The 12,679-nt window shown below is 44.9% G+C and overlaps 1 protein-coding gene across 1 annotated transcript in view; it reads right to left on the bottom strand.

Moving 5' to 3' along the window:
- Positions 1-12,679, bottom strand: part of snrka (SNF related kinase a) — a 42,567-nt gene that overhangs the window by 8,341 nt on the left and 21,547 nt on the right. Inside the window, exons 3-4 of the mRNA XM_031868585.1 lie at positions 9,954-10,095; positions 1,225-1,437 (exon numbers count right to left, since the gene is read on the bottom strand). Coding sequence (XP_031724445.1) covers positions 1,225-1,437; positions 9,954-10,095 — 355 coding nt within the window. The remainder of the gene's footprint in view (positions 1-1,224; positions 1,438-9,953; positions 10,096-12,679) is intronic.

The following is a 12,679-nucleotide window of genomic DNA, read 5'->3' as shown; positions in this document are numbered from 1 at the left end:
GTGTGTGTGTGTGTGTGTGTGTGTGTGTGTGTGTGTGTGTGTGTGTGGCAGCAAGTGGAGGAGCAAACGGTTTTGACCGCAGAGAAAATGTCTTTTTTAAAGGCTGAACTCCAGTAAATACAGACTGAATTGTGAAACCTTTCTAGTATCGGTATATTGTGAAGCACTAAATCAAAGTAATCACATGTGGCTGTATGCGGGCTGTGGGTCTGGTTTTCATTGATGTGTGTGTGTGTGTGTGTGTGTGTGTGTGTGTGTGTGTGTGTGTGTGTGTGTGAAAATCCACTGAATTACCAGTGGTTTTGTACAAGGCTTTTGAATCCACTTGTGTTTGAGCAGGAGGGAGTTGATGACAGTGTTATATTTCAATAGATAGACAGATAGCCTTTTAGAGCCCTTGGTGACCTACTTGCCCCTCAATTGGCCAATCAAAGACACAAGAGCTTAATTACAGTAGATTGGCTTTGTAACGTCAACTGCATATTTCTACTCAGTACCCTGTGTGATGGTCCCTGCTTAGTCTGCTTGTGTCGGTTACTGTGTCTACCTATCCTGTCTTTAGGTGCTGTAGGAGCCTGAGCTGTGTCCTGCCACATCTGTAACACCTGGGCCCAGTGCTCCAAAGGACATATAAATATACAGTGTATAGATTGAATATACTTATTTCTGGCCTTTTGTTTTTTACACCTCAGACTTCATTATACGCACACATCCACATGAACACTACAGATGTCACTGACTAACAGGTCACATCTGGATATACCTCTCAGTTTATCTTCTGTATTAGAAGAAATGTCTTATATCTGCTGTCTATATGTCCGTTCCCGTTATTGTCACAACCCACGGCCCGGGTTATGATACTTAGCGATCATTGAAGCAGAAATGCATAAAATAACATAAATTAAGTTGAATAAATCATGTCCAATAAATGTCTGTGCTGTACATGCACCAACGCCCGCTCATCTCCTTCGTTGCTATTGAAAGTAGTTTTGGTCATTTTATTAGCAAAGGAAAGAATTTTCATGAGCAGTTGTGACTGATGAAGATTCTGCAGTTCTGTTTGTGCTCGTCACATTTTAATATACTTGGCAAATGGCCAAATGAAAGGCAGGGCGTAACAGCGACTATGCAAACCAAGGGTGCCAATGTTACGAGGATGAAAGCACGTCTTTGAGCTCTACACTGCTGTTTGAACACCAGAGAGACAGACATCACACAACTTACTCCACTATGGCCTCTCGGTCGGCGATGTCTCCGAGCACCATGCGCTGGATGATGCTGTTGTGTTCCTCGTCCGACAGGCTCTTATGGGAGACCAGGGGAGTGTTGTACTTGGTGGCCGGGGACGGGTCGACCCCCTGCAGCCAGGCATGGCTCTCAATCTCCTCCAGGGAGGCCCGTCGCTTGGGATCCCTCTGGAGCATGCGGTCTATCAGACTGGAGCATGGAGGAGACGAGAGTGAAGGGGTAGGAGGAGAAGGAGGATAAAAGAGAAAGAGCACACGCTTAAAATGTATCGGAATTCAAGAGACACAGAAATCCTGTGAAATGATCACATCATATTTATGCGAGTGTTGTGAGGGACGTGGTCTCAATCACACCAACTGGACATTCGGTTCTGGTTGAGTCTATTGTTTTTCTAACCCACTTTAGATTAAACCACACCCACTTCTCTATGACGAACGGCTCGACGCAGCGACACCGGCCCACTATCCGGCTCATTTTCTGTACCCAGTGTGGCATGAAAGCATGGTGGAATTAGCAAGCTGGCTAGCTAACTAGCCAGGTGCTAAATGAGCACAATGTAATGCTTCATCCACACGCTTTCAAGTCCACAGAAAGAAGTGAAGGGGCATGTGCTGTGCTACACTTGTTATGGAAAACAAGCCGAACAATGTTGTCACTCGTAATTCCGCATGGCATCCAATCACACGGTCGCGTTGAAAAAGAAACCCGATAGACCGGTTCTGGTTGATGCCGGCGGTGAGAGCATAGGGGCTCCTGGGTGTTGAGGACTCCAGGTGCATGCTTGTGAAGAAGCTTACTGACTGCTTCCCAGGTGCTTAAAGGTCGCCACCTGCTCTGCTGGCTGTCTCTTCCGCCTGAGGGAAGAGACCCATCAGGACCGCGTTGTCAGAACGATTGACAGCTGACTGGTGTGGCTCTGCTCTGCTTCTCACTGTGTTAACACCGTCGCACCACTCTTGCCCTAATAGTGCTGATCTGTTGCTTCAGTTTGTCTGATCAGAAGATTTTCGGGGGCTGGGTTTTTCTTTCGTATTTGCGGCAGAGATTAACCATTTTTATGAAGCTAAAATAAAGCAACTATAAAAGTTAATACACTTAAATTATCGACATGATATGAATTAAGTGGGAGGATGCGACTCCTGAAACTGACGTGATGCGATCAACTAGAGAGAAGGTGCATCACTCTCTGCTGTAGACCCAAAGCATCCTAAATGAGCCTCTTCCATTGAAGATCATGTTGGACCAGAGCTGCTTGCCCTACAACAACAGAGAGGCAGTGAAAAGGTCAATCGGTGTTACAGAGTGATGCGTCTTTTACCTCATAAACAAAGTTACTCACATAATTAATGTCCATCAGAGTCCGCTTTTTATGACTTACCCCTGGGGCTGTCACAATTGTCAAACAGTGGTGATTAAAGATTACATCTTTCTGTTCCGTTTCATTTTATGCCACGCAGCAATGTATTGTGTTTGTAACGATACATAAATCCATGTTAATATTTGCCCACCGAGATGATGCGATCGTCAACTAATCTTCAAATAGTTTGCTGAAACAATGTTTCGTCTCTCGCTGCACACAGATGTATTTTAAATAGCTTGTTGTGAAACTGTTGCGTAGGCCAACCAGGTGTCCAGAACACCTGGTTCAAGACAGATATTCATGTAGAACGAGGCTTTGTTTGTATTTTCAAAAGTTAAAATGCAACGGGGGAAACACAAAGCCAGTGTTGAGCTGAGTTTGTACTCGTAGTGAAGCCGGAGCGAGGCGCACGTTACATCTACAGTCTATGTGCATATCTCTGAGCTAAACTTGGTGTCTCTTGATTCTTCACAGTTCGTTTTGTTTGTCTCCCCTCTGGTCTTTCGGAGAATAACAGAGTAGAAACGCCTCCGTTCATGCTCGGAGCTGCTGCTCTGTCTGCGGAGTAAGTGCGAGTCTAAACAAAGCTGTAATTGGTCGGGATGGAGAACCACCTTCACTTTGTAAAACACAGCAGCTGGGTCTCATATGAGCTAGAAACAGCAATAAGACTGTTTTTTTCTCCTGACATTAGAACCTTGCTGTGTATACTACACTCAACCCAGCCGATAGAAAGTGAATTGGTTGCTTTCCATTTGTTGCCACATTTGTATCTTTGGCTTTAAATTCCCTCGATTGTAGAATCTAACGATTATGCTAAATGATCGAGGTCAGCTCTACTAATCCCAGTTATGTAACCAAGTTCAATACGGCCCATTTTGTCGCTGTGAACCACCGTATGGAGCAGATGAGGCATTGGATGCATGGAGCGGGCTGTAATGTACGGTGACAGACTGTACGAGACATCAGCCTCGACAGAGCCGAGGATGTGGAACTACAGCTGCCCGGCTGGGAGCTTAAATTCAACACAAATGACACCGTTGAAAGCCGAGATTGCAATTTCATAGGATTAGATGGGATATGGAGTCTAGTGGGAAGACTAATATTAATATAGGGAAAAACATCATGCATCCAGAGACCATCTTTATCATCTGCACAATAAGGCGGACAGATGACAGACTGACAAAGGGGAAACATAAACGTGTGACAACAAAGCATAACTTTTTCCAAATGGAGAAGATCTTCATGAGGGAACTTAACGTGAACAAATCTATTTGGAGTAACATAACCTGGACTGTCAAGACCTTGTGCAGTAGGTGCTGTCTGAACTACAGGACCCACGATACCGTAGGGTGACTTGAACCCCACATGGAGTACGGGAAGGGACTGGTTTTATTGACGAGGGGAGTGGAACAAACCCATCCACCCACATGTTGACACGTACAGACTAAAGCTGAGAAACCTGCGCAACCAAGCCGGTGCCTCATTTTGAGCTTTACTAAATCCATTTTTCCCCCCCAACTCTCTCCAGTCCTCGAGTGTATTTGTGCTACAGTGGGAGCAGACCATGGGATGGATGCTGGAGGATAACAGGCTGGGCAGAGCGGTCTGTCAGTCATGCTGGGGATTAGGGCTCCCTGAGGACCACAGCCAGCAGCAGCAGCAGCGGAGGGGAGATAGAGGTGGAAGCCCCCCTATCTGCACACTGATGGCAAACACTGCAGTACTACCAAGCAGTTTCCACAATCGCACTCAAAGTGATACAGTGTGGAGAGAAGCACGGACATATATGGAGACAAATTAGGATTAATGATGGTGATTGATGGTTTTTATCTTATTGGTCAGGGTCAATGCTCATCAGCTTGACTTAGACTAGAAGGCTCATTCTTATCGGTCATATCTGGCTGGATTTTAAAAAAGACACCCTAAAAATGTCTTTTTTAAAATCAACACTTAATAGGCTGAAGTTAACATTACAACACCACAAAACATAATGCATAAGTTAAAAAATAAGCACAAGTGGATCTGTGAGCCCTTTGGTCCATATTCTTCCAAAATACTTAATCATTATCAACAATTCCCCTGAACAGACCAAAACCAACAATGATTTCTTTTGCTAACTTGCATGGCCTGTGAAGCGGCAGAGTGGCGGTGAAGTGCGGCCTGCAACGAGCCTCCATTTAATGTTTGTGGAAAAGCTGCGGCCGTTCAATGCTACAGTGTAAACGACAAATCTGTGTTTAAATGAGAAGGAGAGATAGCCAACGTCCGGTATACTGGTATCGGATCGGTCTGTCTCGGCCGATTCGCAAGTTCGGGTATCTGAATATGTTGAAGCCCTACACAGACTTGATACACTACACACACGATTTCATGGATGCAAACCAAGGCAACTAGGCTGTACAGACTTTGTACATACAGGCCCCTAACACAACGCAACAACCACGGCCTGCAGCAGAATACGCACACTTGCCTATGTCTCTCGCTAACCCGACACACAGACCTTGGCTCGGCTTCTTCCCGTTGCCGTCCTGGTATCCGAGAAGAGGAGAGACAATGTCCTGCTTTAATCTGGGGTTCTCACCAAAGACACCGGATCTAATGTTCACAAAGAGGGTCCGTTTAGCTCCACAAACAAGGTGTGAAGACGGGCTCGCTTCATTTACGGTGTAAAATCCTCCCTCGCACTCATTCTTCATATTTATGAATACATGTTTTGCAGTTTGAACAATGGAAACGGCTGCAGTACACTTTTAAAGCTACAATTGCAAGTGACAAATAACTAGTGACTTCTAGAGACCATACAAACAGCTGTCTTGTCCCATCCGTCTGCCTCTCTTTCTCTGTCCCATGGGACCTACACAGAGAGATGGTACTTCGCAGTCACACAGCCTGTTTTTCTACAAGTTGCACACACACACACACACACACACACACACACACACACACACACACACACACACACACACACACACACACAAGTGTATAACAGTCCACACATTCCCACAGGAGGGCTCATCCAACCAACCCACGAGCCAGAGAAACTGTTGGTGTGTGAAAAGGACATGCGAGAGAGAAATGTGCATCGAAACAAGGCGTAGATATTAAACTCTGTTCCAACAATGGATATCAGCAGGCAATGAACTGACTCAATATCTGTCGGTGATGTGTGTGAGACAAATACAAGAGGAGGGAGGGCTGAGTGTTTGTGTGCAGTCCCGTGTGGTTCGTACAGCGATGACAGGAAACGAAGGAACGCCGTGTTCTGTTTGGTCGATCAGAAACACAGCCACGCACACGTCACGCTGCGACGGAGACGGGAGCACAATCGTCTGTTTTTATGAGTGGATCGGGGGGGGGGGTGTAAAGCAAACATTTTTCTATAAAACCTTAGCCCCTGAGAACAAAATCAAGGATGACAAAAACCAAACAAAGCTCAGAAGGAGGAGAGTGAGGCGATGAATAATTAATTAATTGAGGCCCGTAAATGCATTTTGGTGAGTCGACGGGGACCAGAGAGTAGAAAGGCCTCCGCTCACATAGAGACGAGCAACGAACACAAACACACATGTCGAGGAAAACTGGCAGTCAGGAAACAGGGATGCGGACCTCATGGGAGTTCTTATTTAGAGGACGAGTGCATAAAAGAAAAAACAAGCCAATAGGACGCTTGCAACAAACCTCGACCTTTGTGATGCCGATGTCTAAAACTGAGCCGGTTTAAAACCCAAAACGTGTCCCCCTAACCTCGTAACTTACAACGACTCGGACTCTGTGCTCTCCTTCTGTCAAAGAGTGCATATAAGTAGGTAAAATACAAGCCACTTAACCACTCAACTGAATAGATCAGCTGGTGTGCTACCAGTGCCACATGCTATTTTTTCAAAACTCATTTAAGGTGAGACACTACAGGCAAAAAACCCTTTTCAATGCACTGATCAATCTTGGGATTCTGGGTTATTTAGCTTCCATCGTCTTCTTTTAGACTAGTGGAGAGAAAACATCAAAAATACACATGTAGCTGCTTATTTTACTACTTTGTCTATTTGCTTGTGTAGATTTATCCTACATTCACCAGAAATCAGCATTAACAAAGCCTCCTCTGCATAGTTTAACTTACATTTTCAGGGAACTTGTAATACAAAAAAATAATAATTTCTGTAATGCATGAGTCATGATTTAGTAACTTGGTTAAAAAAAAAAAGAGGAAAACCTTTGTACCAAGTTGCTGAGTTTGCTACTAAGTCTGAAACAGGGCTTGCTCAACTTAAGACGGACAGACAACAGAGTAGACTCTACATCACATCACAGTCCTGCTTTGGAGATAATGCCTCCTTCCAGCATAAGTTACACTGAAGGTGGATATAGTCCCTGGCGTCTCTGATATCACAGATTTGGATCTTCTGGTTCCCCTCTGTGTCATTAAGTGATCCGACAGCGAGGAGAGGAGATGGAGAGGTTTGAACTTCTGCATCATTTTCACTTTTCTTTTCTCTTTCGTTCTCTCAGCGTCCGCCTGTACTTTTCACTCCATTACACAAACCCTTTGTTTTCATCCACGAGATACACACAATGCATCTGTTCGTGACACCCCCTCCTCTGTGTCCGTCTACCTTCATCTCCATTTTACAGCCCTTAAAACACAAGGCGGCAGACGAGCTCCGCTCTTCCAATCAGAGAGCAGGCGGTGCAGAAACAACAGGTGTTCCTCCAGGTGGCCACGGTGTTGATACGACGCCCTCTCTTCATTAAACATGTTGGTATTTCAACAAGGCAGTTTCTTTTCACTTGTGTCAGCAGCTCTACATAGAAGTGCATTTCTTGCTAGAATTCCCACAATGACCAGGAAAGAAATAAAGACGCGCTCGCGCACACACAATGGTGTAGTACTCCAGACGTATCGTGGGGCATCAGTGGTGCAACAGGCATGTTGTTCAGCAGAGCAGAATGATTCATTGAATTACAGCAGACATTGTGATGTAATAGAACGCAATGTTCAAATCGCAAAAGCTGCAATTAAAAATATATTTTCTAATGCTACTTAATCTAACCAGCTAGAGGGGCCGGAAAAACGTGACCCGTGAGCTTCACGTGCACACAAGCTGCCCTACGCCAGAGTCCAGTACCGAAACATCAGCCCGCAATTATCTCAGAGTCAAATCCGGACCCCGACCCGGTTATAAATTAGTAAAAACCTGGAGTATTGACAATAATGAATAACAATAAGAATTAATAAGGTCCAGAGTTAATGGTTATGCTATTGGTCCTTTAAAGGTTATGTTCGGATGTATTTAAAATATTTTAGAACTTCCTGTATTGCTGCTCAAGAAAGACTGTTACATACAAGAATAATAAAATAATGTTGATTCTTTTCTTAAGTTACTGTCCCAAAAAAGAATCAAAAAGAACCAATAAGCAGTATCGCTAAGAATACTAGTATTGATAAAATGCTAACGATACCCATCTCTAACCAAGACCAGGTTTCAGTGCCAACTACGTTTACATACTACATCCTTCGTTTTGAGATGCACACACTTGATTTGTCTTTGCTTCTTGTTTTTGCAGTACTGTCCTCCAACCCCCTTCGTCACGTATGAAATCCACACCTGGTAGCTAACAATGGTTGATTACGTCCGTTTCTCTAATTGCCAACGTTAAGAGAATGAGGTGAAGCCACACAAACGCCGCACTTTAGCACGACGAAGCCCTGCAGGATCAGCGGAGGCTGGCTGGAAATCCCCAAACCTGTGACATGTGTGGCTAATTCACCCGTGAGTGACGCCACGAGAACAAAACGAAAGCTAAAGCTCTGGACACAGCATGCGACAAATAGCTCTTCTGCTTGTGAAGCCAAAGCCCATCAGATTGATCACAGCTGCTTCAGCTTAGCACTTCAATCTAGCCGCATCTCTCCTTGGACTCGGAGGAGATGAGCGTTTATTTCCTGTGTCTAAAAATACTCCGATGTGCAGCAGTGAGAATGTGAAGAAGAAAAAAACAACATGCTGAGCGCACAGGCTCTGGTGCCATTGCTCATGACATCCACCCATTTCCCCATTGGGTCAATCCAAAACACGTACAGGTGTTGAGCTGAAATAACAGGAGCTTCTCTTGTCTTTAAAAAGTGTGTGTAAGCCGATCCACTGTCACACGCAGGATGTGAGCGACTGTCTTTCACAGGCAATCCTGCAGCAGGTCTTCTGAGCCACTAAATTCAATGTTGTGATACCAAATAAGGTATAAATAAGGTAAATAGTGGATACACAAGGGTCTGCACTCTGGTTACGTTCGATGTGGAGAGCAGAACATTTTCTTGATTAATTCTGGCCACATGCTGGAATCTATACCCCCCGTGCATCTGGAAAGAATTAATTAGTACAAAATTAGTGATTTACAAACACACATGGGGAATTACGCGAGTGCTAATTTATCTGCCTAACTGCCTCACTCACTTTGGGGGTTGGACATGTGCTTGTTTTGTGTGTAGCTGGACTGTGCTGCTCTGCAGCTGCTCGAAGGCTTCTGGTCTCTGCCAGCTACTGGAGCAAAGTGGTCTGCAGAGTGCCGGTGCCTGGGTCGAGCTCCACAGGTGGGCTGATCATTTTAATTGCTGTGTGCCAGAAAACTACAAATAACTGAAATGACTGAGATTTAACATTTTTGAAATGCTGAGGCTTCACAGCCTACGGTTCATACAGTATTTATCTGTACAGTATATATATATATATACAGATACAAGGCACACAAAAAGATGTTCCAGTGTGGATGAACACACTGTGTTGATATCGACTTTGCTGTAGTTAAACCACGGACAAAGGAGTGGGCGTGGTCACTGTGACATCACCCATCGGTTTGTGGACTACTATTTTGAAGCCTCGAGTTTGGCATTTTGGCCGTCGCCATCTTGGTTTTTTTGCAAACAATAGTGGCACGAGAGGGTGGAGCTAAGCAGAACCAAATGCTGAATAAGACATTTTTGGAGACCAAAACTGTTAAGATTAACTTCAATGAAGAGAAAACACGCCGTGAAAGGGTTAAAGTTACAAGACGAAAACATTGGCCCTGTATAGTTGAGCTTTACTACAAAGTGAAACGATTGTGTTGTAACATTTAGTATACAAGACATGTTCTACGGTCACAGCACAATGTGAGCTAACCGTACTGGGATCAGGTGTGCAAGCTGCGGTAACTGCAGAGTGGTTACAGGTCAACAGGCCGTGTCAGCTTTATGTGATGTGCTGTCCTCCATACCACAGCATAGGCCTGACACAGAGAGATGTATTCTTCAATGGTTTCTATCAGAAGCGGAGTAGACCGAGCACCGCTGTGTGTGTGTATCACTCACTCTTTGCAGGCGCTGGAGACGTGGGCCGGCACGGTGTATTTGCAGTCCATGATCATGGTGAGAGTCTCGCTGTCGTTAGCTTCCTGGAACGGCGGCTGGCCGCATACCAACATGAACAGGATCACACCGAGACTCCAGATATCTGAGGCAGAGGGAACCAAACAGAAGACGATCTGAATCCAGGTGTGCTGCCGGTGTGCTTTTATTTGTATTTGTTTCTATTACAAGATCAAACCGTACACATATCACAAACATTTCAAAATGGATAGAATACCAAGTTCTTTCTGGACCATGTGAAACACTGGTGACATAATATGGATTATCATTTAAGATTTAGATGTAAAAAAAACAGTAGTAGTAATATCTCCAGTCAGACACTCTCAAAGTCACATTTTTGTGCTTTTTTAATATGATATTGTGTGACATATAGTCATTAAACACACCCTGTGGAATCTACAAAAGCAGCCACGGACATTTGAATGTGCTCAAACGTCAACAAAACAAGAAACTGGAAAAGTTGAGTTGAGATGAAACACTTCCGAATCTTCACAAAGTCTAAATGAGTGAGGTTCTGAATGAGGTTTAGTCATGTGGGAAGTAATCTCTATAAACAGATTATGGATTCTTATGTAGAATCTGTAGGCAAAGGGACAAGATTTAGGTCCTGGAAGCACTCTGGTTTCTGTTCGTAGTCCAAGAAGTATTGACCAATCACGTTCAAGCTGCAAAAGAGGCGTAAAGCATTGGAAGAAATGCAATCTGCTTGTGCAACAACTCCCTCCAGGTGTTCCTGAGCTATTGCGTTCATGAGAATGGAACAGACGGACGAACAACCCGTCTATATCACAACGTTTGGTAAAAAGCCTTTTTTGGGCCCAATGGCATCATGTGACGGACCAGGAAGTTGTAATTCTATGGTTTTGCCGTTATGTAAAATTTGGTCAGACCAATAACCGATGGGTTGTGAGACTTTGTGGGAGGTAATATTAGTGACTGTCGGCTCTTATTCTTTGGGCTGTGGATTATATAATCTGTTCAAATATAAACCCCAAGGCACCGACCAACACTGCAGATTAGCTGATGTTTCCCCTCCATGCCTCTATCCTCTCTTCCTACCGTCTTAAGAAAGGTTGACTCCAGTGGAAAAGACGCCACAGAATGGAAACCAGGAGACAATTAAATAGAAATAGAATAGAAACCCCTTTTTATTGTCATATACATATACACATACACGAAATTTGACCTCTGCATTTGACCCATCCCTGTATATAGGGAGCAGTGGGCTGCCAATGACAGGCGCCCGGGGAGCCGGGGTTCAGTGTCTTGCTCAGGGACACTTCGACACGTGACACATCCCAGTCGAGTATCGAACCGTTGACCCTGTGGTTGCCAGACAACCCTCTTAAGCCAGTGAGCCACGGTCGCCCCCTTAAGGGGAAGTGGGATGAGTTTCAGGGACGGAGGGAAGTGTGAGAGTCCTACAAGTAAATGTCAGCACTTTCTTTCTCCCGTGGCATTTTAACCAATCCCATCTCCTCACAGCTGGAACAAAGAAGGGGTCGCGAGCACATTAGGTCTATTTCATCGAAAATCCAAAACTAGGCTCTCATGCGCAACGTTGTCACGCTAACGTGGGTGTGCCAACAGTGTAATGAATGTCAAATCAATTCCCCTGCGCATATGTGGGCTTATACTCAAGGCTAGTTGCACCCTGGGAAAGCAAACTCTCAACATGCAGAAGCACTGGGCCATACATACTTTATGCAACCAGAGACACACACACACACACCTTGTTCCAGCAGTGTGAACCGTGCTAAAAGCAGGAGGGTGAGAAAGAGCCTCCGGCATGTAGCTAGGACGGCAGACACCTTCCTGTCACTACTTTATAGTATGCAGTCAGTCTCTCTCTCACTCTCACACACACACACACACACTACAAGTACTTACAATCACATGAAAACATCTGTGAATTCATTTCCCCTTGTTCAGCAGTGAAGCAGAGCCAAATCACTCTGTCTGAGAGGAAGCAAAAGAAGAAAAAAGACAGCAGCCGCAGCTCCAGTCAAATGTTGGCAGCTCTGAGGTAATTACCATGAGGAGGATTTTTAAGTAACTTTCCAATTAAGCTCAGATGCTCAGATGCCCTTAACACTTAATGGGGTTGGCAGAAATGGACATACACATCAGAAACTTTTGGTTGTGGCCGAAACGCACGATCAAGACTTGTCACGCGGATTGTGAAAAGCTTTTAGCTACAGGCTCGGCTATCTGAGTTGTGCTGGCCCTAACTTTAGACTCGGCTTGGCGTCACTGCTGCAGGCCTTGGCCTCAGGCTAAGCAGTGCTGTGTTTAATTAAACTGAGTGAGTGATCACTCAAGAGAGCAAAGCGGAATGAGCTGGACTCCAGCTCACGCTGCTTTTAAGAGCATTTGTTTTTAAGCGAAAAGCCTTGGTCAATTGACGTTTGAATGTATTTAGCTTGTTTTGGATTTTAAACCCGTTCATACAGAATTCAATCTCGAGACACACCTGCGCTCCACCAGCACGGTTGACCGCTCTATGGAGCTGTCCTCCGTCATGTCTGTCACAGCCACCAGGGTCATGTACTCTCCAGGAGAGGAGTTGTCCCTGAGGTGTGTTTATCCCATTTCACCCATGATCCCACAGCAGCGGTGAAATAACGAGGCAGTAAAAACACGGCGTGCATGAGGAAGCGGCTGTGGCC

Source organism: Anarrhichthys ocellatus, unplaced genomic scaffold (genome assembly GCF_004355925.1).
Source record: "Anarrhichthys ocellatus isolate YVR2014 unplaced genomic scaffold, GSC_Weel_1.0 scaffold43, whole genome shotgun sequence".
Classification (NCBI taxonomy): domain Eukaryota; kingdom Metazoa; phylum Chordata; class Actinopteri; order Perciformes; family Anarhichadidae; genus Anarrhichthys; species Anarrhichthys ocellatus.
This window is presented reverse-complemented; position numbering and strand designations above follow the sequence as displayed.